Source organism: Lycorma delicatula, chromosome 2 (genome assembly GCF_047948215.1).
Source record: "Lycorma delicatula isolate Av1 chromosome 2, ASM4794821v1, whole genome shotgun sequence".
NCBI classification, from domain to species: domain Eukaryota; kingdom Metazoa; phylum Arthropoda; class Insecta; order Hemiptera; family Fulgoridae; genus Lycorma; species Lycorma delicatula.
Window position 1 is genome coordinate 181,577,275 of NC_134456.1, and position 26,150 is coordinate 181,603,424.

Genomic DNA, 26,150 nt, shown 5'->3' on the forward strand with positions numbered 1-26,150 from the left:
AGAGACTACTGACAAGAATTGTTGGTAAGGTTGAATTTCATTCATTTATATGTAAGTAATATTTATTTATACTTTTTTTTTTTATTTATGTAGTAGTAGATTGGTGAGGTTTGAACTGTGGTAAACATTAAAGGGATCATAAGAAAGCTAGAGTTAAAATTTTGTAATGAATGATTCAGTAATTTTGGGGTTATCAGGAACAAACAAAAAAGATATATTTTTATATAGTAGTGATATGAGTATAAGTTTGGGTGTGCAGCCATTAATTAATATTTGCCAGATGTTTTACTGCACTGAGTTATTCAGTGCAATTATTCAATTTCCCAATTAACCTTACAAAAATAATAGGATTTACATCCAAAGAAATTAATCACAACATGAAATTAATTAATCAAAACTGAATTCTTCAAAAAAGACTTCTCAAATGATTTAGATAAAATTTTAATATATTTATTTTCATACTGAATGTTAAATTCTTGCATGTATTTTGAAGTATTTCAGATTATCAGCTACCATCTTACAAATATTGATCAGAGTTACTTCATATTGATGCAATGTTAAGTTTTTCAGTAGTAAAGAAAAACAAAACAAAAAATAAAATAAGTTGATAAAAATCATTCTTTAAATAACATGAATTCAACATATTTATAAAATAGGTTCATGCACTCTTAATGCACACCTATGGCCAAACATTTGCTTATAGAATCAAGGGTATTGGCATTTTAAAGAATAGTCCATCTTTTATGAACTGAGGATTATATAACATTTTGCTGTTAAGTAGTTAGTTGTTATGACTAATATTAGGTAGTATTCATCAGAAAAGAAATGCTTATTTTCTAGAGTTATTTATCATGAACCGCTTAAAGAGTAAAAAGCTGAGTTATATACCATACTAAACTTTGTTATTACTGTATTAACATGAGAGTTATTTGAAGAAAACCTACACATAAAAAAAGAAAATTGCTATTTTGGCTCTTGGTGAAGATAGAAAACTTTATTTGTACTGAACTGTGAACAATCCTACTGCATAATTTCAGTTAACTGTGTGAAAGGAAAAACAAATTGAAAGAAGAATTTCCATTAAAAATGGTGGCTCTTTGTTTACAAATAATACAGTCACGTCAGTGCCCCAAATCAAATCAGTTACAAGGACAATGTATTCTTTGTATTCCATTTTATGTAAAGTGACTGTATTCCTCTGTTTATAACAGACGCACAGATTACTGTCTCTTTAATGGAAATTCTTTTTTATAGTTTTTATACTACATTACTAATAATATAGTTAAAAACTAAGTTTTCAAAAAATAAATCAATATTTACAAAGAGAGTAATAAATACCAGTTTTTTTGTTGTCATTATTGAAACTAGAAATTAAGAAGTTTTAAACATTATTCAAGCAACTAAATTCTAGCTTTTTTAAAATATATTTAAAAAAAAAACAACTTTTGAATAAAAATCATCTAAGAAAAGATGCTGAAATTGCACTTTTATGAAAATAAAAGAAAATAAGGTATTTGTTTTTGTGTAATTAGCCATAATTTCTAGATTTTCTTTAAATAAATTCAAACTGTGAACATTAATATAGAAAAGAACAAAGCTTCATAAGCATTGATTAATTATAATTGGTTTACATGATGTAATACTTCGGAGACAAGACCTCTTGCAAAGAATATTACAATGTAATAGTCTTATAACAATTTATAAATTTTAACTATTACAATTAATATAAAAATTAAGCAATCAGAAATTAAAAATCATAAACTCCTTTCTTTTACAAAATAGTTCACCAAGAGAAATAACTTCATTAAGATGAAAAAGCTTTTATATTACTACTGATACATGAATTATTTTCAACAAAAAAAATATTTATGTAAAATATATTATAAGTATATAATAACTCGCATTATAAGTAGATATATAATTTATATTGTGCTCTCAAGTGTTTCTTGTAGCGAAATTATCTATTCCATGATGTAATAGTCTGTTGTCTATTGTTTGCATTTATGATCAATAGTAATCTCTCATACTTCAACTATCCACTACAATTTTTTAGAATCTTCTTTTTATCTTTAGCTTCATTCTTGCTTTACATTAAATAATGCATAGTCCTTACGTTAGCTTAACTTCCAGTGATCCTCTTTGCATATTGTTATTATTATTTCTTAAAATTAAATAAACATGATTCAAAAGATTTTTTTATTTATTTATAAAAAGTATTTTTATTCCTGTTTATTTAAATACAAATGTGTCATAAAGTAAATTACAAACAAAACATACCTTTATCTGGGAGTACTTGAGCAAGAGTGTAATTGTCAGGATTCCCTTCTAATCCTAATTTAAGCATCGCATTACGAATAACCTGAGGAGTTCTTTCATTGTTACTCAGCATTATACTTTTATATAACACAATTCCTGTAAAATAATATGAATAATTATAAGTATTAAAATTAGTTATAACAAACAAAGGTAATATAGAGGAATATATATAATATTGTTAAATGTTATTTAAATAATTTTAATAAATACCCAACTGGATTTTGCATTTTGCACATCACAATTTGATTGTTCTACAGCATCTACAACCCTTCACAATTTCAAAAAATAAAAGGAAGTGAAGAAAGGAGATGAACCAATGGTCAGATACTTTTAAACAAATTCATTAATTCTAATAATCATAGATGGAGTTTCGATTTGACTGAATAACTATACATGTCTTAGATTTTCAGATTAATAGTCAATAATGTGAACAACATAGACTGTGCAGAATCACACAATTTTCTGCCTTAAGTTCTAACAGACCTTATATATAAGATGCAAAAAGAATATTCAATGAGGGAGGAACATTTTGTATGTTACGGAAAACTACCAAACAGGATCTCAACTGACTTAGTAACTTAGTTGGTCTGAGGGTGATGCGAGAGCTGATTTGCTGAAGAAACAACAGATTGCATTCAATGAACTAGAGCCAACCCAGTTATACATAGGTGGAGTCCTGAAACTGGAGTCAAATAATGAATCTTGACTGGAGTTGAATAATGAATAATGAATCTTGTTAAGTTATTAAACGATGGAGAATCCACCCCTTAAGTAAACTTTACAGGTTTCTCATAAAAGCACGTAAAATTGTTATCTTCTTAGACTGCATACATAAAATCATATGAAGGTAAGTTATTAAACTGGACATAGTAAAGTGAGAAATCACTTGAAAATTGTGGGCCTTCCTTATCCTAAATTCTGAGAAAAACCAAAAACTTAAACTCTGAGTATCTTATCTTCTCAGCACAGATTCTGCTTTGATAAGCTGAGTTCTGTTTCTTACTAAAGATGTACTGAATTAATAGAATTATGACAAAATAAAAGCATACAGAATGCCTTTCAGGCTGATATGGGTAAAGATGTGCTTGCAATCTGAATTGTTATGGCTTAATAAAATTGTTAGTGCATGGTGTTTTGATTGAACAATTTTGTAGTATTGTGACAAGATTATTTATCTGAACTAAAGTGTGTTCACTGTCAATCAATTTTCCATGACTCATTTTAATTTTCATAAATTAATCTGTTGAAAAATTCACAAGGAATAACAAAAAAAAAACAGCTACTCATAAACTGGTTAAAAAAATTTTAAATATGGGTTTTATTTGTGTCAATAATAAATCTTAAATACGTCACTCTTAAAAGAAAAATGATCAAAACTGTGAAGGAAATGATTAAAATGCTACAAAAACCTCTCAGGAAAGAAAGTAATGATTAGCAATTGCTTTATTCAGTCATGGCATCACTGCATAAAAGATGAAATTTTAACTTTATACTCATGTTGTTTATGATCCGAATGAAAGTAATTAAGACAAAAGGATTAATTTTCATGATTACTTTAAAAACATTATGTAGAACAACACATCAGTAGACAAAGCTTTGGTTTTATTTTGATGACAACGTATACAGCTAAAACAATTAACAGAATTATAAATGGCATGCAGATAACCTGTATATTTTTGTCACTTCGCCAATTGTAAAAAAAAAGAAAAAGGAGTATGTGGTATATCATAACAAGAAAGCTATACAAAATAGGACAGTATTTTGTTTGTAAGTATTTCAGAGTAGGATAATTTCAAGAGATCTATCACCATTATTATTATGCTCTGACCACATAATTTGGACTTCTTTTCTTGGATTTATTAAAGAAAACTATTTATTTGAGTAATCTTCACATCTTTGAACCACGAAGGATAAATATTATTACAGTGGTATAGACAATTACAGATAAAATGTTGACAAAAGTAAGTGAAACATTTTTTAACATCAATCAAAAGCATTTAAAATGAATTTTAATCATCTTAATAATGTTTCTTAAGTGTCTAAAATATAAGTAAAACGATAGCCTAACATAAAAATAAATATTATAAAATAATGCTAAAATTTTAAGTTTACCATATAGAATAGTTAATTTCCAATTGCGTTAAAGCAGCTGACCTGATATAGTAATATGACTTCTTACACAAGGCAAAGCTCATTATATTTCAGCTTTAATTAGCAACAAGCGTATAACCAAAATCAAATATCTGAAACTGAGTTTTCCTTTAATTACACAGAAAATGTATTCCTGTACTAAAATATATTCATTTCAACTTGAAACCTAAAATAAAATTTTAAATTAACTACCTATAATTTTAGTTAATCTATGTTTAAAAAGTATATAATAATACCATCAGTCTCAACAGAATCGGTTTCGTAGGTCACTCGAATAATATAAAAATCAGGTGTGACATGAGCTGGACTGCGTGTGACAGTGCTACTGTTACCAGCAGATATACTAGTATTATTACTACAAACAGATACATCGAGAGATGAACTGCTTGATGATGATGACATCTGTGATGGGGATGCCTGAAATAAAATCACAGAAGCAATCATTTTAGACAGTGTCCAGAATTTTAACAGCATATACATAAATAAATAAATAATCAAATAGTAAATATATTATAGAATTTTCAATAATATAAATTTTAGTAAATTCAATACCGATTAAAAGAAAATGAGTCATTTGAGCATTAAAATCAGAACACTCAATTTTTCTTCAAAAGAATTGTTACCTTTCCTACACATATTGATTAACCTACATCGATTATAACATCAGCTTGACTACTGCTAAAAGTTTTAATGGTTTTAGTATTTGCATAAATTATAAGAACTTCAAAAACAAAATATTCCCCCCTTTCTCAGAATGGTTTTCTGCTTGCATTAAGTCCATTTATCTGACAGATTAATAGCCCAAAAATAATAATATTATGGTTTCAAGATTACAGAGCCCTGAATTTAAAATAAATTTACAAATAAATAATATAAATATTATTTATACAAATATAATAAATATATATAATAAGAAATTAAAACATTAGAAAGAATTAAAAATAACTCGCATTATTGTTACACAGTTATTCTTGTAGTGAAGAATATTATTCTTGAAGGTACCTTTCTTTTCATGTAATGCACAGTTAAATTTGACCAGATTCAGCAGTATTCAGAAAACATGTTGTAAAAAATTTCCTACTGAATTTTGGAGTCATTTCATATAGTTAATTTTTTTTTATATATGTATTTTCAATACTAATGTAATCACAAAAAAAGACATTGAAAAAATGTTTATTGCAGGCATACAATAACTAATGAAATTGTTTTACTTTTACATATACACTGATATTAAAGTATGGAAACGGCTTCATATTTCAAAACTATGTGATACTAGGGAGCAGATTAACATACTTACAAAAGTACTAGTTTACGGTGTGTTATAATTTTTGTCTGTCATCTTGGATCTGTCACATTGAAAATTTTTTTTTTTTTTTTAACAGAAAGGTGGACACATATATGTGATTTTAATGTAAAATTTACAACTAAAATGATGACAAAAATCATTTATCAATAAATGCTTTCACTTTCAAGTTATAAGCAATCGAAGCTGTGAAAACAGAAAAATCGCTATAATAATAGAACGCCATATAGTAACTTATCAACATATAGTAAAGTTATCAACAAACTTTAAACAGTTAATGCTGGAATTAATGGCCCAAAAACTAATAATAAAAGCCTTCACAATAATAAATAACACTAAATATAATAATACACAATAATTAATAGTTTGCAGCTACTACAAATTAAATGGCTTGGTTAAAATTTTGTTAAATCTCTTCAGTTCTAAATTACTAAATACAATTAATTTTGAAAGCATACCATTCTACAAGAAAAGTTCAAAATGTTTTCCCTCTACAATTTGGCAGCAGTGCGCTAACTTAAAGTAACAAACGTTTATAACTTGTATCAAGTTTGGTGATACATGTGGAAATTTGTCAATTATATGCCTTTTTAGTTATCAATGTTTACAGGTTTTGTTTGTTGTTACTGCATTAGTTTTAAGTAATCCCAAAAATAATAATCTGGAGGAGACTGATCTGAAGACTGGTAGGCCATTCTATGGCTCTTTCACCGGGGGTAACAATATAACAAATAACAAGTTTCTATGATAACTAACAAAAGTTGAAATTTTAAAATTGTGATAAACATCCCACCCTCTTGTTTGATTAAGTTTAAAATTTAGTGGCATCAATGTACCATATTTAGAAATATTTAAGTTGAAGTTTACTTTTAAATATTCAGGCAGTCCAGACATTTATCAAAATACAGGCCAAAATATTTTTTGTTTGTATGTACCCAAAATCTTCCAGAATTTTCCATGGGTTTTTGTGTTTTCTGGTTAGAGGGGATCATGAAATGTAGAGATCTGAAAAAATCCCAAACCCAAAAGTTTGACTGATACACTATACTCGCACTTATAGTGTGAGTATAAAGTCCTTTTTTATTGACATAAAAAAGGACTTTATTTTAAAAACAATATTAATATTTTTGTAATTGATTTGATGCAACAGAATGTTAATAAATTGAATAGAAATTAGAAGTGTGTCCATAAATAAACCAGGCCTTACCCTGTCCTTATATTCTACAGTAGTCAGTAAAAGATAAACAATTAAATAAATTATAAACTTTAAATACTTATAATTTTTACTATCAAATTAATACTATAACATTTTTACTAAATTTTAATCTTGTAATTTTTTAATTTTTTACTGGAAACTTTCATTACATTTTATATATTTATTTTGTAATATGGTCATGCACATTAAACACTTGTCATATGCTGCAATTAGACAGAGTTGCTTTATGTGATATATAATTTATTAATTATATGTATGAATTATTCATTTACAAATAAAAAATAATCCAAAACATAGAAACTAACAATATTAAACATTCAAGAAAGTATTAAATGAATTTAATTTGCCCTAAAAAAATTAATTTGATAATAATGTGGGAAATAAATATTATAATTCTATGAATTGTTCTATATTAAAATGTAACAAATATTTCAAAAACAATATGTATGTATATATAATACAATTATTGTATAAATGAATTAGAATAATATGTCACATTACATAAGTGTAGAAAGTATGCTTTCAAATGCTGAAACAAGCTACCCATATAAACCCTTTCATAAAAATTTACTTACACAATTCTTAACCTGTATAATTTTTTTTTTTTAAATTTATTAACTTAAAGTTAAGTAACAAACTCATGCGGTAAAACAAAATTTACATTGTAATACTAAGAATGAAATGGTAACTTATGAAAAGTCAAATATACACAGCTACTTTTTCCATTTCAATTTAATATTAAATATAACTGAACTACCAAAAATGTCTAAATTTTAGGATTTTCTTAAAGGCTTGAATATATTTTCATTAAAAAAAAAAAAAACAAAAAAACTTTGAACTAATGAAAGAGAACTGTGAAAATTTTTATGTTGTTCTGTAGATTACTCTCATTGATAATAAACTCATAATTATAAAATTAATTTTATAACAGCTTTGAGTATAAGTCACAATTTAAAAAAGAAAACAAATAATAAAACATACTTCATGAAATGATCAATAAACATAATAATTAATGTTATTGTTTTTAAAAAGCATCAATAACAGAGAGTTAACAAAAATATGGAGAACCAAAAAACAAACTACAATGGTTATCACACATCAAACTGTTATTAATAAGGGAATGAATAGTAGTATTAATAAATAAAATGAATAATTGTTACCTTACGATCAAGAGAATTGTGTGGTGATGAAGGTAGACTGTCAACACTAAGATCACAATAAAATTGACTACTTGAACTACTCGATGTACTAGCAATTGAATCATTTTTCCTATGCCCAAGACTGTAATTAAAATAATAAAAGAAGATTAGGTGAAATGTATTTTAAATGGTATAAAAATATTCACACTCATATTCATATAAATTAAATAAATATTTCATAAATTCAATTAAAAATAAGATAATAAAACTGTAAAGTTTATATAAATTACTTTTTTTGTTCTCAAAAAAGAAAAGACAGTTGTGATATGGGACATTTAAGATTATTATCACATAAAAAATAATACATGAATAATTATAAAGTTGAAAAACATGTGCACTAATGAACATTACTGCACAAAAATAATCATATAGTTCATAATTTACATTACATATCTAACAAAACTATATATTAAAAAATAAGTAGCCGTTTTCATAAAATGGTAATGTATTGACTGATTAATGCAGTGAAATTAAATACAATAGATTTCTCAATAGTAAAATGTAAGGCAATTTTTTACAACATGAGTAGGGTTAAATAAATGATGGTGATATGGTTTCATTAAATACGTACATCATAATCATGGGAATGTTGTATCCTAAAAAGCAAGTTACACTCTATACACAAAACTTAGTTATATTAAAACACATATTATTTATTTTTCAACTCGATAAAGGAGTTTAAATTCTTTTACTGGATTTCTTTCTTCCTTACAACCTGATGTTTCCACAAATGTTCTAGGTTTTGACAGTTATCTTTTTTCTCAGTATTTCTTTGGAGCAATCTCTGAATAGTTGATATTTAAGGAATAATATCTCATTGCATTATGTAACATTGAAGGGAGCTGGGACCTGGCAAAGACAACAATTCAACTCGTTTTCTAACAAAAACTGCTAATGATGAATTTCACCCAACCCGAGGGTGGTTTTTGGTTTATCTTTTTACTTTTTTTTTTAAAGCAAGGTCTTTTAATCTTTCTGCTTTTCTAACTTACTATAACTCTGTATTCAGAGAAAAACCAAAACAATACAAGGCTTGCATTGTAAATTATGAAATTCTTGTTAAGGAGGAACGATAAGAACCTACAGATCTTTATTTAATTAAATATCATGTATAAATATCATATATTGTAATCCTGTATTTAGATACTGTCTTGTTTTTTTTTATTAATTGTAAATGAATAAATAATCACTCCAAAGATTTTAATTTCTTTCTATATCTCCCAAAGTGTTGAAGCCAACTCTTTTAATCAGAGGTAGGATGTTTTTAAATGAATCAACTTATAACTGAGATAGAAACTAAGTTACATGTCATTATGTAGCAGTTACTTATTTTGTATCGATGCTGAATGAAGCTGGGACAGTACTGGACATAAAACTAAGATTTCATGGCAGTGAAATTTTATTATCAAGAAAAACAGTAAAATTTTCACGCTTCTTTTAAAAAATTTAGAATTAAAGAAATTTTAAGAAGCAGAAAATAATGAATAATTTTTGAAAATCTGAGGTAATCAGAAAAGTTTGTGATTGTTGAATTATATTTTTCTTGAAAAAAAATCAAATTATCTACAAAACATACCCAGGTCTCTTTTTGTACTTGTTAACAGAAGATGATGTAGTTGAGATTATTGAAGCTGCAGATGGAGCACCAGCTGGTTCAATATGGCAAGATAACTGATATGCTTCTCTATCATCAAGCGTTAAAATTGAATCAAACCAACGATCAAATGCATAATCCTCATGAATATTATATGCATTTGCTGCTCCTTGCAACAATTTAATCTGTTAACAGAAATAATAACAACTTTTATATAAGACAATCAATAAAAACAAAAATACTTTTAAAGCAATCAATGATATTCAAGTCAATTTATAAATACTGCTACTATCAATATTTATATTATAAATATTGAAATGCAGCGTATATCCATAAATAGAAAAAAAATATAGGTATATAAACTTTGTAAGTAAACTGTATGGGAATATGAAATAACAGGTTTCACTGTCTAGATACAAATTAAAAATCCACAAAATCAAAATTTTCATTTCTCTTTGTCGATTACTATTTCTGGTCGAAGACTACGTTAGTGAGCATTACTTCACCAATATAGTCAGGGTAGTGGTGCAAAGATCAGTATTACCTTAGCAAGCAGAAGACAGACAATTCAAGAATAAGTCACGAGCTGAATTTTCTGAAATTCTTTGTGGTAAATTAAAAAATTCTTACAAGTTCTGACAAAGGACTGAAAGATAGCAAACTGCTTGTACACAAAGCCCTTGGTGTACCATATAAGCTAGCATTATATGGTAAAAGTGGGATACAAGGTAAAACTAGCATTTAGTAGGTGTCTTCTTTCATGTAGATCTTTGATTTGACACTCTAGTTTAAATTTTCATAATTTTTTTTAAAATGAATATCAGAACGTACATTTAAAAAAAAAAAAGTTGGATTACAATATTTTCCTGGATAACAGTAAATAGCTATAATTAAATGTTGACTAACAAACTTTTATATAATCAAATATAATAACTGATAATACAGTTATAGGCTGTTTAGCTGTAATTTCTCTTACACAAATGAAAACACACATCCTAAAAAAGCTAGAATTTGCTGGACACACATCATATGAAATGATTTAAATTTATTACTGCTAACTATGTGATATCATTCTAATTGTTTAATGACAGCTTGCTATGAAGGTAGTTTATACCACTGTGTACTCTTCAAGTTCTTATTGTGTCTTTCTGCAATCAGCAATCAAATCCTCTATTCTGTATTTTTTTTAAATTAATTAAATCTAAATTTTTGAAAATAATAAATTAAATTACCAAACATTATAAAATATATAATTGCTCTATTCCTCATAATAAGCTGATATTCAAAATACAGTTTGGTAATCAGTTTTGTCCAGTTTCATATCAATCATTCCTGATACAGTGCCATTAATAAAAACCAGTAAACTATGTATATAAGCAAATAGTTATTCAGAACCAATTAAAAGTGATTACACTGTTACAAGACTTGTATCATAATGTTTCAGCATCATAGATGCAGAAAAAAAGATGTAGAAAGCCTTTCATAGATCTAAAACATATTATTTATTATTCAGATTGCAGCATCCTACCTTGAACCACGGTGCTTTCAATGAACATTACTCTTTTTGATTTTTGGGTGGCAGCTCAAAAATTTCAAATGGGACCAATGGTCATTTGATATATCACTTTAAAAAGCTCGATGAGATGAGAAAAATAATATACTTAAAACTAAATTCTGATTGCCCAATCTAAAATGGCAGCCAACAATGTGTTTGTTTCACAAACAGCTAGAACTATGGTTGTAGTCTTCCCTTTAATTTTTTTTTATTTGAGGTATCCCGATTCTCTCTTTGGAAATCTTTTCCAATAAGAGAAACTAATTCAGTAGGCCCCAATTTAGAGTATTCGGCCTTAAGAGGAGGCATGGGTGACTGAAAAATTTTAAATGGAACATATGTTCATGTGATACTTGTTTTAAAGATCATTGGGAGACAAGAAAAACGGTATCAAAAAATTAAATTCTGACTATTTAAACCAAAATGGTGACCATAAATGTCATTACATTAATTAAAAACTGAAAAAATTAATTATTAAAACTTTTGAAATATTCCTTTTAATTAAACTTAGTCTTGAAGAATTCTATTAAAGTAAATAACAGTTTATGATTTAATATTGTCATTGTATGTAATACAATTTTCATTGCATGTATTATTATTGTATGCAATTAATTTTATCTTTTTTTAAAAAAAAAGTCCTATAATTTCATGAATTAAAAATATCACCTAATAAAATTATTTCAGTTAAAAAATGTTATTTCTTCTCACTTCATATTAAATGTTTAAACTGCCTTCCTTTTTACTCCATGCAGTAATACAAAGACACTACCCGAAAGCTTCTCTCATGCAGCGGAAAGTTTTTTGTGAAATCTTCCTTAATTCTTTGAGAGAAGTTGGTTGTGAGCTGTAAACAGTTGATTTTAAGTGCTCCACAGGAAAAAATCAAGAGGATTTAGGTCGGATAACCTGGCTGGCTATTCAATACTGTCACATTGACCTATCCAACAATTTGGAAACTGCTGGTTCATTTTTCATGTTGTGAGCATATTGCAGAGAAGCACCATCTAACTAGATAAAACACATCTTCTTTCATAGATAAAGATTGTCTGTTTGGTCTATGAGCTATCTCAATCAAATTGTTGAGAGCTGGAAATATCTGCTCGTTCAGCAAAGCATTGTACATAACATGATCTAAGTTACCATTAATGACAAATGGTTCAAGAAGTGTGTCACCTATTATTCCAGCCCATAAATTTAACTGCTCTGGATGCTGGCTATGACTTTTGCAATACCAGTGAAGGTTTTCTTGGGACCAGTATCTACTATTATGTTTGTTAATAGTTCCATATAAAGTAAATGAGGCTTTGTCAGTGAACAATATGTTGAAGCAAGAAATCTTGCTGTTAGTCTCTGTGTCAAAATTTCAATATCATATCAATATCATCTTCAAAAAATTCTTAAACTAATTAAATCTTGTATCTTCTTTTTTTTTGCACTGACCACCTAGATAAATGATTATTTTGTGCAATTGCTCTGTCCGATTGTTGATTATTAACATACATTTTTGCTAATATTCCTTCTTCAACAATTTTATCTGTATTGAGTTAGCCAGGGTTTTTTCTTAAACACTACCACTGCACTAAAATTTTTCTATTGAATTTGTGACTGCGATACCTCTGGTAAAGCCTATAAGGGCTAAGAACAGAGAGGATGGTGTGGCAACTGGGATTGTCACAAAATGTATGTCTTTCCCTAAAAGGGTCAGGATAGTCCCTTTGTATGGTTATTTTTCCAAATAAAAATACTATCTTGACTCTTTATTGAATTGAAAAAAAACATGGTTTTTAATCAAACATTTTTTTTATAGATTATTTTAATCTATAAACTATTTTAATCAATATTTTTTTCATAGATTATGTTTTTTTAAATTAAATTAAAAACTAAACAAAGTTTCTGAGTCAGGTTAAACTTTTTAAATCTAATTACGTTTTTTGATTTCTTTGATTGTTTTTACCGTTTTTATTTTTTAACCTTTCTAATTTAAACTTTTTTAAAGCTTGCAAATAAAAAAAACACAAAATTTCATCCAAAAATAATTCTAATGCAGTTCAACATCTGTTAGCTATTTATCACATAATCACAATAAATATAAATTTTGAAAAGTGTAACTTAACTTTGTTTAATTATTATTGTTGATCAATTGTTGACACTGCCAACTTATGAAGTAGCAACTACTTTTTAAAAAGTTTCTTAAATAAAATATTAATATTAAAAAATGAGTAATTTAATTATTTTTATAATCAAGACTGTGTAAGTTTAATTAAAAGAAATATTTGAAAAATTTGAGTAATTAATTTTTAATTAACATAATGATGATATTGTAGCCATTTTGGTTTAAATTGTCAAAATTTATTTATTTTTTTTATACCATTTTGCTTATCGAACAAAGTAATAAGATATCACATGACCATATGTTCCATTTAAAACGTTTGAGCGTTCTTGCCCCCACAAGGTCGAATACTCTAAATTGGTGCTTACTGAGTTACATTCCTTGGTACAAAGAAGAATGCTGCAAACCGCATCCAGTTATTTCAATTAAAAAAAAAGTTAAAGGTGGTGTAATTTATATATACATATATATAATTATATAACATAAATAAATTTATCAGTGATGTAATTATAATAAATTGAAACAATCAAATATTAAAAACATGAAAAAACAACAGACAGCAAATTTAAAAGAGTCTTACCTGGGCTAAAACTTCAAATTCTTTTCTACGTTTATCAAAATTAATAAGACCATCATACAGTGTATCAGGTATAGCTGTATCTATCATAGTGAGATCAGTTAAGAAAGTGCCAAGGTATGGAATAGTGCCATGACTTATATTCTGAAAAATAAAAAAAAAATATTTATACTAATAATCTTTTTTTTTTAAAGTATAAAATAATTTATGTTTAATTATAATAATATAATATACTTAATTATTATAATATAATAGTTAAAAAAACAATTTTTAAAGTAACTGGTACAATACTATTATATAAACATATTTTTAAAATATTTTAAAAGCACAAGTAATATTCTTAGATTTTAAACAAAAAACCTAAATAATTCAGATAACTAATAATTTTTTCATCAACTATGTTTACAATTAAAAATAATAACTACATGAATTGAGCTTTGGGACTAGCAACTATTAAGAAAGAATTTTGGTTTTAATCCATTAAAGAATTATATTTTTTATAGTTTTAAATTAAGATTAGTTTTATTCCACTGATCCCTGTGAAGGAGTGGTAGTGGCTCTGCCTTTCATCCAGAGGTTCCAGGTTCCAGTCCAGTCAAGCAAGGCAATTTTCAAACAGTACAAAGTTCATTATCATTCAAAAGAAACTGCTAGCTGGACAGCAGCTTATTGTTAATAAATAAATATATTGCAATCTCGTAACTTCATATTTAGCCCTATTAGTTGGTAGACCTTTATTTCTGTGGTGGCAGACTGGTTTTGGTCTAATGCATTTATAACTTTATTTTTTTTTTACAAATAATCTTCTAAATTATTCCAATGTATTATACATAATTTTATTTGTAAATGTGTTCAGAACAGTTGCTGTAATACTAAAAAAAAAAGTTCTTATAGAATTTTTTTTTGCAAGAAAAATATTTATTTATTTTTTTAAATTTCTCTCTCCCCAAATTTGATTTAAGTTATTTTTTAAATTTACAAAAGGGGAATTTCTTGAGCTATGTTAGTATACATAATGTTTATAAATAAAATTTATGAAAATAAAACTGCAGAATACATATATGCCCAATAATTGAGTAATTTTTAGCTGTGATAATTTGCAAAATTACAGCAACAAAAACTATTGTCACATAAAAAGAAATATATTTAATAGAGTAAGCTCTCAATCAGTACCAAAAACAAGACAGTAAAATGTGAATTAGTGATCAAAATTCTATGACAAGATTATTCTATGTAACAATGTTAACTGAAAATTTGCTATTTTCCAACAGCATCATTTAATGAAAAAATAAAGTTGGAAAACAGTAGCTTGAATTCTAGGATACAAAAATTTATTATCAACCCAAAAAATACTTCTCTATTTGACATAATTAAATTTCAATGAAGTACATCACTTTCTAGATGACTTATTTCTATATATATATATATATATATATATATATATATATATATATATGAGACATCAAATTAATTGTCACAGTTATAAATCTTTGTAAACTAGTTAATTAAAACATTCACAGATGACTATTTTAATTTCTAAATCATAATACATTCTTTTTCAGTTTGCAACTGATATCAAAAAACTTTGGCTATATTTTCTTAGGTTCATCTGTTGAAAAAAGTTTTTGCATTAAGTATCAGTGGCAGATGTTACAAAATTCGTAATCTAAACTAATGCTAGACAAAAATTAGATTAATTATAAATATAAAAATCATTTAAAATAAACTATATTTCAATATACCATTCTGTATAATACATTTATAAAATAAATTACTCCATCAAACAGTAATTCATAATAAAATATGTTCAAATAAAAAAAATTAATAATTACCCCGCTGTTGTTAGCTTGTTTCTGAATTACTTTTTGTAGCTGCCTATCATTTTCTCCAACAGTATCAGCAAATTTAGCAGTACCTTCTCGCATTAAAAGTTCTCTTTGAGCCCACTGGTTATTATCTTCACTAAATATCCTAGCCAATTCTTCAAACAGTTCAACCTAAAAGAAATGACAACCACTTGATAATGTGGAATGATACCAAGTATTTAATATGTAAGAAATATATAAGATTATATATTTTATAAGATTATAATTATATAAGATTATATTTAATATATAAGAAAAACATGGAAGAGTTTTTCACAAATCTTACAGGAAAAATAAGGATAAAATACTAGGAAAGAATTGTTATATACAGAAGAAATAAGATGAATTTTTATCATACCTTCATCAGTTTTAATATGTAATTAAAGAAATAATAAAGGGACTAAAAAAAACTTTACTCTTTGCAACAACAATTTACTGCAAGCTCAAAAAATAGAATTTAAGATTCACTCGCTGATGATATTGCTATTTTGGTTTGAAGAAAAGATAATTAGAAAAAAATATTGAATACTATGGTATTAGAATCATACTGAAGGTAAAGTGATTCAAAAATTCTGAAATATGTTGCAGAATAATAAAGGTAAACAAATTACAGAACAATAAGTTTAAATGTTAGGCTCTCTTATAATATATGAAAACATAATACAGTGACAATGTAAATAATAAAAATAACTGGTTTTGTTATCTTTGCAGTAAATGATGCTGGTAAAGGATGAATAAAGAATTGAACTTTAAATGTACATTAAAAATTGGAAAGAAATTCTTAAATACATTTAATAAATTATAAGTTTTAGTTAATAATAAATCAATTAAAAAAAAAAAAAAACTTGAAAGCTTCCATAAAAAAAATACAATACAGACATAAAGAGACATTCTTGGAATTCAAAACTTTAAATTCCATTTCTTCAATATTAACACAAAAAAAATTAAAATTCCTTGCCACCAAAATTCAGCAACCTGTGATATGTTAAAGAGATCTTTAAATTGGACGGATGATATGAATTAATAAAAGATTTCATTTAATAAAATAAACACCAACAACACTGTTTCTGTGATAAAAGACAATAAACATGTTTGCTTGCTAACCAAAGGTCCTGCATTCAATTCCAGCCTGTCTGAAAAATGTATAATGAGCCAACCTCAAAAAAAAAAACCAGGATCATATGTAACATTATAAATAGGATAACAAAATAATGGATAAATAAAAAATAATCTACATCATATATAAAAAAAAAAAAAAACAAAACTAATAAATACTTCTAAACAATAGGGAAGATGTTTAATAAATAATAAAATAAATTTCATTTTCTTGTAAAAATCACATTACAAGAAAAACCAACATAACACAATATTACAATAAAAAACCAATAACAGTGTTAACCTCCTCTATGAATCATGAGACCTTGCCGTTGGTGAGGGGGCTTGAGTGCTCAGGGATACAGAGTAGCTGGACCGAAAGTGCAACCATATCGGAGAGGTATCTGTTGAGAGCCAGACTAAGGAATGATTCCTGAAAGAGGGCAGCAGCTCTTTCAATAGTTGTTAGGGGCGTGAGTCAGGACGACTTAAACGGCCGTATCAACATCACTCAGTCCTCTGAGTACTGCGCAGCTGAAAGCCATTGCTTTCAGCTGCGCAGTACTGAAAACTACAGCTGCTTTTTTTCCAAGAAAATGTGGCTCTCTGCATTTTCACATAGCAATAATGGAGGCGCCTTCCTTGGTAAAATATTCCGGAGGTAAAATAGTCCCCCGTTCGGATCTCCGGGTGGGGACTACTAAGGAAGGGGTCACCAGAAAATTAAAAAATAACATTCTACGAGTCGGAGCGTGGAATGTTAGAAGCTTGAAAAAGGTTGGTAGGCTAGAAAATTTAAAAAGGGAAATGGGTAGGACAAATGTGGATATAGTAGGAATTAGTGAGGTTCGGTGGGAAGAGGAAGGCGACTTTTGGTCAGGTGATTTTAGAGTAATTAACTCAGCGTCAAATAATGGGCAGGCAGGAGTAGGTTTCGTGATGAACAAGAAGATAGGGAGGAGAGTGGAGTATTTCAAAACGCATAGCGATAGAATCATTGTAATAAGGATAAAATCAAAACCTAAACCGACAACGATTGTTAACGTCTATATGCCTACAAGCGCCCATGATGATGATGAGGTAGAGTGTGTATACGAAGAGATTGATGAAGCAATTAAACACGTAAAAGGAGATGAAAATTTAATAATAGTTGGAGATTGGAATGCAAGCATTAGAAAAGGCAAGGAAGGAAATATAGTGGGTGAATACGGGCTGGGCAAAAGGAATGAAAGAGGGGACCGACTTATAGAATTTTGCACGAAGTATAATTTAGTAATTGCCAACACCCAATTTAAAAATCATAATAGAAGAATATACACTTGGAAAAAGCTAGGCGATACTGGAAGGTATCAGATAGATTATATCATGGTTAAGCAAAGATTTAGAAATCAACTCGTTGACTGCAAAACTTACCCTGGAGCAGACATTGATAGCGACCATAATTTGGTGATAATGAAATGTAGATTGGGGTTTAAAAACCTGAAGAAAAGGTGTCAGATGAATCGGTGGAATTTAGAGAAGCTTGAGGAAGAGGAGGTAAAGAAGATTTTTGAGGAGGACATCGCAAGAGGTCTGAGTAAAAAAAGATAAGGTAGAAAATGTAGAAGAAGAATGGGAGAATGTTAAAAAGGAAATTCATAATCAGCAGAAGCAAACTTAGGCGGAATAAAGAGAACCGGTAGAAAACCTTGGGTTTCAGACGATATATTGCAGCTGATGGATGAACGTAGAAAATATAAGAATGCTAGTGATGAAGAAAGTAAAAGGAACTATCGGAAATTAAGAAATGCTATAAACAGGAAGTGCAAACTGGTGAAAGAAGAGTGGATTAAAGAAAAGTGTTCAGAAGTGGAAAGAGAAATGAACATTGGTAAAATAGACGGAGCATACATGAAAGTTAAGGAAAATTTTGGGGTACATAAATTAAAATCTAATAATGTGTTAAACAAAGATGGTACACCAATATATAATACGAAAGGTAAAGTCGATAGATGGGTGGAATATATTGAAGAGTTATACGGAGGAAATGAATTAGAAAATGGTGTTATAGAGGAAGAAGAGGAAGTTGAGGAGGATGAAATGGGAGAAACAATACTGAGATCTGAATTTAAGAGAGCATTAAAAGATTTAAATGGCAGAAAGGCTCCTGGAATAGACGGAATACCTGTAGAATTACTGCGCAGTGCAGGTGAGGAAGCGATTGATAGATTATACAAACTGGTGTGTAATATTTATGAAAATGGGGAATTTCCATCAGACTTCAAAAAAAGTGTTATAGTTATGATACCAAAGAAAGCAGGGGCAGATAAATGTGAAGAATATAGAACAATTAGTTTAACTAGTCATGGATCAAAAATCTTAACTAGAATTCTATACAGAAGAATTGAGAGGAGAGTGGAAGAAGTGTTAGGAGAAGACCAATTTGGTTTCAGGAAAAGTATAGGGACAAGGGAAGCAATTTTAGGCCTCAGATTAATAGTAGAAGGAAGATTAAAGAAAAACAAACCAACATACTTGGCGTTTATAGACCTAGAAAAGGCTTTCGATAACGTAGACTGGAATAAAATGTTCAGCATTTAAAAAAAATTAGGGTTCAAATACAGAGATAGAAGAACAATTGCTAACATGTACAGGAACCAAACAGCAACAATAACAATTGAAGAACATAAGAAAGAAGCCCTAATAAGAAAGGGAGTCCGACAAGGATGTTCCCTATCTCCGTTACTTTTTAATCTTTACATGGAACTAGCAGTTAATGATGTTAAAGAACAATTTAGATTCGGAGTAACAGTACAAGGTGAAAAGATAAAGATGCTACGATTTGCTGAAGATATAGTAATTCCAGCCGAGAGTAAAAAGGATTTAGAAGAAACAATGAACGGCATAGATGAAGTCCTACGCAAGAACTATCGCATGAAAATAAACAAGAACAAAACAAAAGTAATGAAATGTAGTAGAAATAACAAAGATGGACCGCTGAATGTGAAAATAGGAGGAGAAAAGATTATGGAGGTAGAAGAATTTTGTTAATTGGGAAGTAAAATTACTAAAGATGGACGAAGCAGGAGCGATATAAAATGCCGAATAGCACAAGCTAAACGAGCCTTCAGTAAGAAATATAATTTGTTTACATCAAAAATTAATTTAAATGTCAGGAAAAGATTTTTGAAAGTGTATGTTTGGAGTGTCGCTTTATATGGAAGTGAAACTTGGACAATCGGAGTATCTGAGAAGAAAAGATTAGAAGCTTTTGAAATGTGGTGCTATAGGAGAATGTTAAAAATCAGATGGCTGGATAAAGTGACAAATGAAGAGGTATTGCGGCAAATAGATGAAGAAAGAAGCATTTGGAAAAATATAGTTAAAAGAAGAGACAGACTTATAGGCCACATACTAAGGCATCCTGGAATAGTCGCTTTAATATTGGAAGGACAGGTAGAAGGGAAAAATTGTGTAGGCAGGCCACGTTTGGAGTATGTAAAACAAATTGTTGGGGATGTAGGATGTAGAGGGTATACTGAAATGAAACGACTAGCACTAGATAGGGAATCTTGGAGAGCTGCATCAAACCAGTCAAATGACTGAAGACAAAAAAAAAAAAAAAAACAGTGTTAATGAATAACTGAAAATTTTAATTCATAATTAGCTATGAGAAATACAATTAATCTAATTATATTTAACATCCAGCCACCTTTGTGCTTTTCATTCAGGAGATTTTCAGCTCAAATCTCAACCAGGCTTGACATTTGTGATATACTTTAATATTCATTTTCATCTTTGTATAATAAATAACTAACAAACAATCAGTTTGTAGTTTTCAAGCGTCAATAAATAAATAAACACTTACAAAGACTCAAATGTTTGAGAAAAAGATAGTAGTGCACTACTTGTACAATAAACCTCATACAATATAAAAAAGAAAAAAATATAGCAAAAAGCATGAGTAAAATACAACAAAATAATATTTATTGATAGTTTACATGATAGTTACGTTAGCCACAATAAATAGAAAATACCATATAGCTAAATAATAAGTTTTTAATAATTTGACATTTTATATAAAAAGGAATAAGCCATATCAAGAGAAAAATAAAGTCGATGTGACATATTCTACTGTAACCAGAGTTATTAAATTTGATAACTGATAGCATTTTAAAGGGTAAAAACTGTAACGAAGAAAAAGATTAGACTATATGAAACTGATATAATATTTAACATGGGATGAAGTAAATATTCTGAAATTAAAAAAGAGGTTAGTACAAAATAGGAAATAAGAGAAATGTGCACCAAACAAGTCAAATGGCTGACTGATTACAAAAAAAAAAAATCAGTTTTGTCCGTGTCTACCTTGGAATAAGTGAATATTTCTATCCAGAAATAATTGAAGAAAAGAACTGCAAGAGTTGGTTACAGAAAGTACTTATAGCAGATCATATATTTAAGATATATAATAATAGATACATAATTTAAGATTACACTTATATTACAAATGATAAAATCTATCAATAGAAAATCTTTGAAGTCAGGAACTGCTGCCAACCAATCTGCAGATTAAAGACTTAAGAAGATTTAAGTAACTGATCACAAAGTTTATTTCAGACTTCATTAATTCACATAAAAATAAAACTGCTATGTAATTTCATATTACACTAAAAGAACTTTTATTTTGTACTATAGACAGTAAGTGCTAGTACCCTTTTATGGAAGATAGATGATTCCTGTATGGAAGGAGACCCAGCCAGACCAGTTAGATTTTAGTGGTAATGGCTCCTAAATTCTACCTCCTTCCTATTCTGTAACTGGATTCTAATTAAAAACATATTCTGGCCTGAAAATTTAAAGAATAACAAGCTACAGACACAGACTCACATATATGAACAAGGAATAAACCAAACCAAATCAACAAAATACTAGGTATCCCAAACTGTTGGAATATCATAAATTTATCAATACTGGAGACTTTTTTCTTACAGTAACTGTAACTTAATTGGGCTATATAGAGATGATATTAAAAAAAAACCTTCAATACAGAAAAAATCCATCAACAAAATATAAAACATACCTTCTCTCTTGGTAAAGCTTGCCAAGTCTTTTGTAACCTATATACAGGATTAGATTGTAGACCAGAAATGATTGCTTTCAGTGATGAAAAATTCTTCAAAACTCTTAATTCCTATAAAAAGAACATACAAAATTAACTATTGTGTTTTCTTCTTGAACCACACCATTTTTTAATGGTTGATAAAAAAACAAAAGAAAACTTATAAATATGATATAAATACAAACAATAAATTTATAAGACATATATAAAATAAATTATTAGGAGTCCAGGTAGAACTACATTAGATAATAACTGTATTGTATCAAGTTATAATAATTCTATCATATTTTATTAATGAATCTTACTTGTATTTGCCCAAGCAAAAAGACACAATATGAAAATACTATTTTATGAGGGTCAGTCATATATAAACCAAACTTCATAGCTTATATATAAATATTAGTAGGCTGGTCCAAACAGATGTTGTAGGTGGAGATGTGAGGAAAGGATTGAAACTCCGACTGCCTTGGCATTTATGTCTCTCTGACCAGTAGCGTTATATCAGAGCAAGCTGTTCTACCATCGGTTGCACAATGTATTATCGTGAAGTCTCTCATGAATGAGGGCATCAAACTGTCCAAAATTTTGACATGACTGAGATATAATTTGGGGAATATTGTTATATAACCAAGACAGGAATATGCTATTAGATTTAAAAGAGGGCATAAGGCTATAGAAAATGAGTCACAGACATTCAAGCACAAGTGTGATGGATGACAACATTCAATTGATCCGTGACCTTACTGAAGACAATTTGCACCTTACAGTTCATGGAACTGCATCGATCAGTAATGGAAGTGCCCATCCTCTTATTACATAGCATTTGGGTTCTGCAAAGTTGACTGACTTAACTGAGAGATAAGTTAATTATGTCAATTAAAATACCTGACATCATATGTTTAGTTCACAGAATAAGTGCAGTGCAAGATTGCAGTATAATATGCATTACTGCATTTATTACCTATGGAACAATATATAAACTTTTTAATTTATTTTCTAATTCATTTATCAAGAAAAATTGAATCTAAATAGCATTATTATTAAAAACAAATAAACAAAAACAGAATATCACATTCATTAATATAAAAATCTTACTTGAGCAACATCAATCCAAGTAGAAATTACATTAGCACGTTCAGAAGGACGAGCATCAGGATCCATAAGTACTGTACTAATAACCCTAAGAGAAACTGCATTAAATTGGTTAACAGTTGCCAGAACTGTAGCTGCCTCCTGACTACGACTCTTATCCCTGCGTGACCATATACCACCAAGACACTGATGAGGTACAACTTTCTTAAATAAGTCCTGTAAAATATATAATTGGTTTGATAACACAAAAGTTAAAAGTTCATATACATATACATATTTATTTAATTTATTGGATTTCATAGGTGACAGATTTGGCCAAGAAACTTTAAGACTGACTGCACTGTCTGCTTCCTTTGATCTCTTACTATTGTTATTCTTGATACCTTCTTTCCTGGAATGGTTATTGGATCATCAGACTACACACTACCTTCATCACAATAAGAAGACTTTATTAACAGCTGCTTTCAAAATAAAGCTTGGTGGGGTGATATTCTTTTCTGTGGAAAACTCTCTTTCTTGTTCAAGGGTTGCACAAAAAACCAAACAGGTGGCTGAAGTGCCTTTCACGTTAAGTCAATCTTCCTACAATCTACAACACATTAATTTTATTACCTTAATATTTCCCAAGGAATTATAAACCATAATAAATAACAGTTGATTCATTGTACTTCTTGAAAGTGATGGAGAGCTTATGAAGAAAGTTGCTGAAAACGTTCAACAGTTTCAAACTAATCCAAAATCAACACCAATTAACTAGATAATCAAGATGCCAAAATGCAGGATTAACTCATAATCATCAGACAATACCAACAGATTTAACCTTAGATACAGCAATTAAAATTCCTGGAACAAAAGCTTTTTTGTTTTTTTTTTTTGTTGACATCATGTCTGTAAATACATATTTCAAGAACATTGCTTTTGGGTTTCCACAACTTATGTCATTTTGTTACTATTTTTTACTTTAGAATATTCAGTTCTTTACAGTAGGACTTCAACCTACAATGAACTTTCAACTTATCTTACAAATTAACGGATGTATATTCAATTTTAATATTTTTAATTGAAGATAAACTATAACAAGATTGTATGCCGCATACAAGGCGTGTATTATAAAACCACAAGGTGTGTTTTTAAGATAAGGTTCATTTTGTATTTGCTGCTTATAAGCGCAATATGCTCAGTTATTAGCATACATAATTTAGTAATTTTATAGTTAGTTTATATTCATCCAATATAATGAGTGCTACAACTCATAATCCCACCAAGTATGAAGTATAAGGAGTAATCTGATGTTTTGTGACAAAAAAAGTTCTGCGGCTGAAATTTACAGGTAAATTTGTCATGTTTATGGGCCAAATACTTTGAGTGACATTAAAGTATGACAGTGGTGATGTTCATTTCAAGAAGGGTGAAAAAAGTTCATAATGAAGAACATTGCGGCTAAGGCATTATTCACCGATGACTGGCCATTGGTGAAAATGGTGATTTGATTGAAAAGTCAATAAAAAAATTTGAGAAAACCAATGCTTCACCATGTTACAATTGCCTTTGATGTTTCACAGTCACTGATTTTTATGAAGCCTTGATTGAAAAATTGGTTTATAAAAAATTGTGTGGTGCCAAAGATGTTAACCAATACTCAAGGAAAAACATCTTGCTGCAGCTCATACATTTTTGGCATTATGAAAGTGAAAGTGATAAAATGTTTGATAACTTTGATACCAAAATGCTATCCTACAGAATTTTTTTTTCTCATGAAAATGCCTGGCTTTTCATGACAAATTAGATAGCAAGGTGATTGGAAAAATTTTGTTGGAAAATCATCCATCCTATAACCCTGACTTCCTGACTTTATTCACAGCGATTATTTTGTTTTTCTTCACCTTAAACAGGGGCTTGCATCACAAAGGTTTGACAATGACAACGAACTGAAAAATGGCTTTACGGCATGATTTAAATCTCTGGCAGCAAAATTTCTTGATAAGGAAATGAAGAAGTTCCTGAAATGTTATGAAAAATGAGTTCAGTTAAAGGCAGCTATATAGAAAGGTAGTAAATAAATGTAGTTTTTATGCCTGCATAATATTATTCATATTTTTTTGTTAGGTTTTTATTTCAAAATAGATATTACTTCAAAAACATGCCTTGTATAAATAAAATCACAGGAAAATATATTTTAACTTAAATAATAACTTACTGATCAAAATAAATTAATCAACAAGCTTATCACTGCTATCAAGGTAATTCTAAGTATCAACCACCACAACATCAAGAATTTATAATTAATTTTTGGAACAACAGGAATGTTGTAAATAAAGTAAAACATTAAAAAACTACTACACAGTAAAAATAAATTGCTAAAGCATTGGATAATTTAAAAATTAACTTGAAACACAGGTGAATAGAGAAGTAAATTATAAAACCTTAAATTAACAGAACACAATCATCTCATGACAACATAGATATAATAATCATTATTTACTAAATGTTAATTACCTAATTTTAAATCATGTAAGACAATAAAATAAATACATATGACAGGAGATACTGAGATAGGATACACATATACTAATCTGAAAGCATTAATAAGTAACACATGAATTATAAGTTAATTACTGAGGATTCGCTCAATTGTCTCAATAAAAGTCAAATTATTGTTAAAAAAATCATCTCTTGTCATAGACTAACTCTAGAAACTAATCAAAGTTGTGAAATACTTTCCATGCCATTTTTTCAAATGTATTATTTTATTCCATCATGGATCAAAGCCATGTAAAATAAAAAAATAAAATATTTAATATCACATTATATCAAGTTCTTCCTTTAACCAACAAGTGTCCTCTAAATAGTTTTATAACCAAAGAATAAGTAAACTGATTTAAGTTGATTAACAACAAAATTACATTTTTAATTATTTCAGCATAAGAAAAAGGATGGTGGGTTAACAAAACTGAGAACTAGATTATGTAGAACCCA

At 28.3% G+C, this 26,150-nt stretch overlaps 1 protein-coding gene across 2 annotated transcripts in view; it reads right to left on the bottom strand.

Moving 5' to 3' along the window:
- The window catches only part of Rgl (Ral guanine nucleotide dissociation stimulator-like), a 401,623-nt gene that overhangs the window by 6,808 nt on the left and 368,665 nt on the right, over positions 1–26,150 (bottom strand). For both annotated transcript variants that reach the window (XM_075356812.1, XM_075356811.1), the window contains exons 7-14: positions 23,178–23,390; positions 22,044–22,154; positions 15,854–16,018; positions 14,025–14,165; positions 9,762–9,964; positions 8,147–8,267; positions 4,704–4,884; positions 2,278–2,412 (exon numbers count right to left, since the gene is read on the bottom strand). In XM_075356812.1, the coding sequence (XP_075212927.1) occupies positions 2,278–2,412; positions 4,704–4,884; positions 8,147–8,267; positions 9,762–9,964; positions 14,025–14,165; positions 15,854–16,018; positions 22,044–22,154; positions 23,178–23,390 (1,270 nt within the window). The remainder of the gene's footprint in view (positions 1–2,277; positions 2,413–4,703; positions 4,885–8,146; positions 8,268–9,761; positions 9,965–14,024; positions 14,166–15,853; positions 16,019–22,043; positions 22,155–23,177; positions 23,391–26,150) is intronic.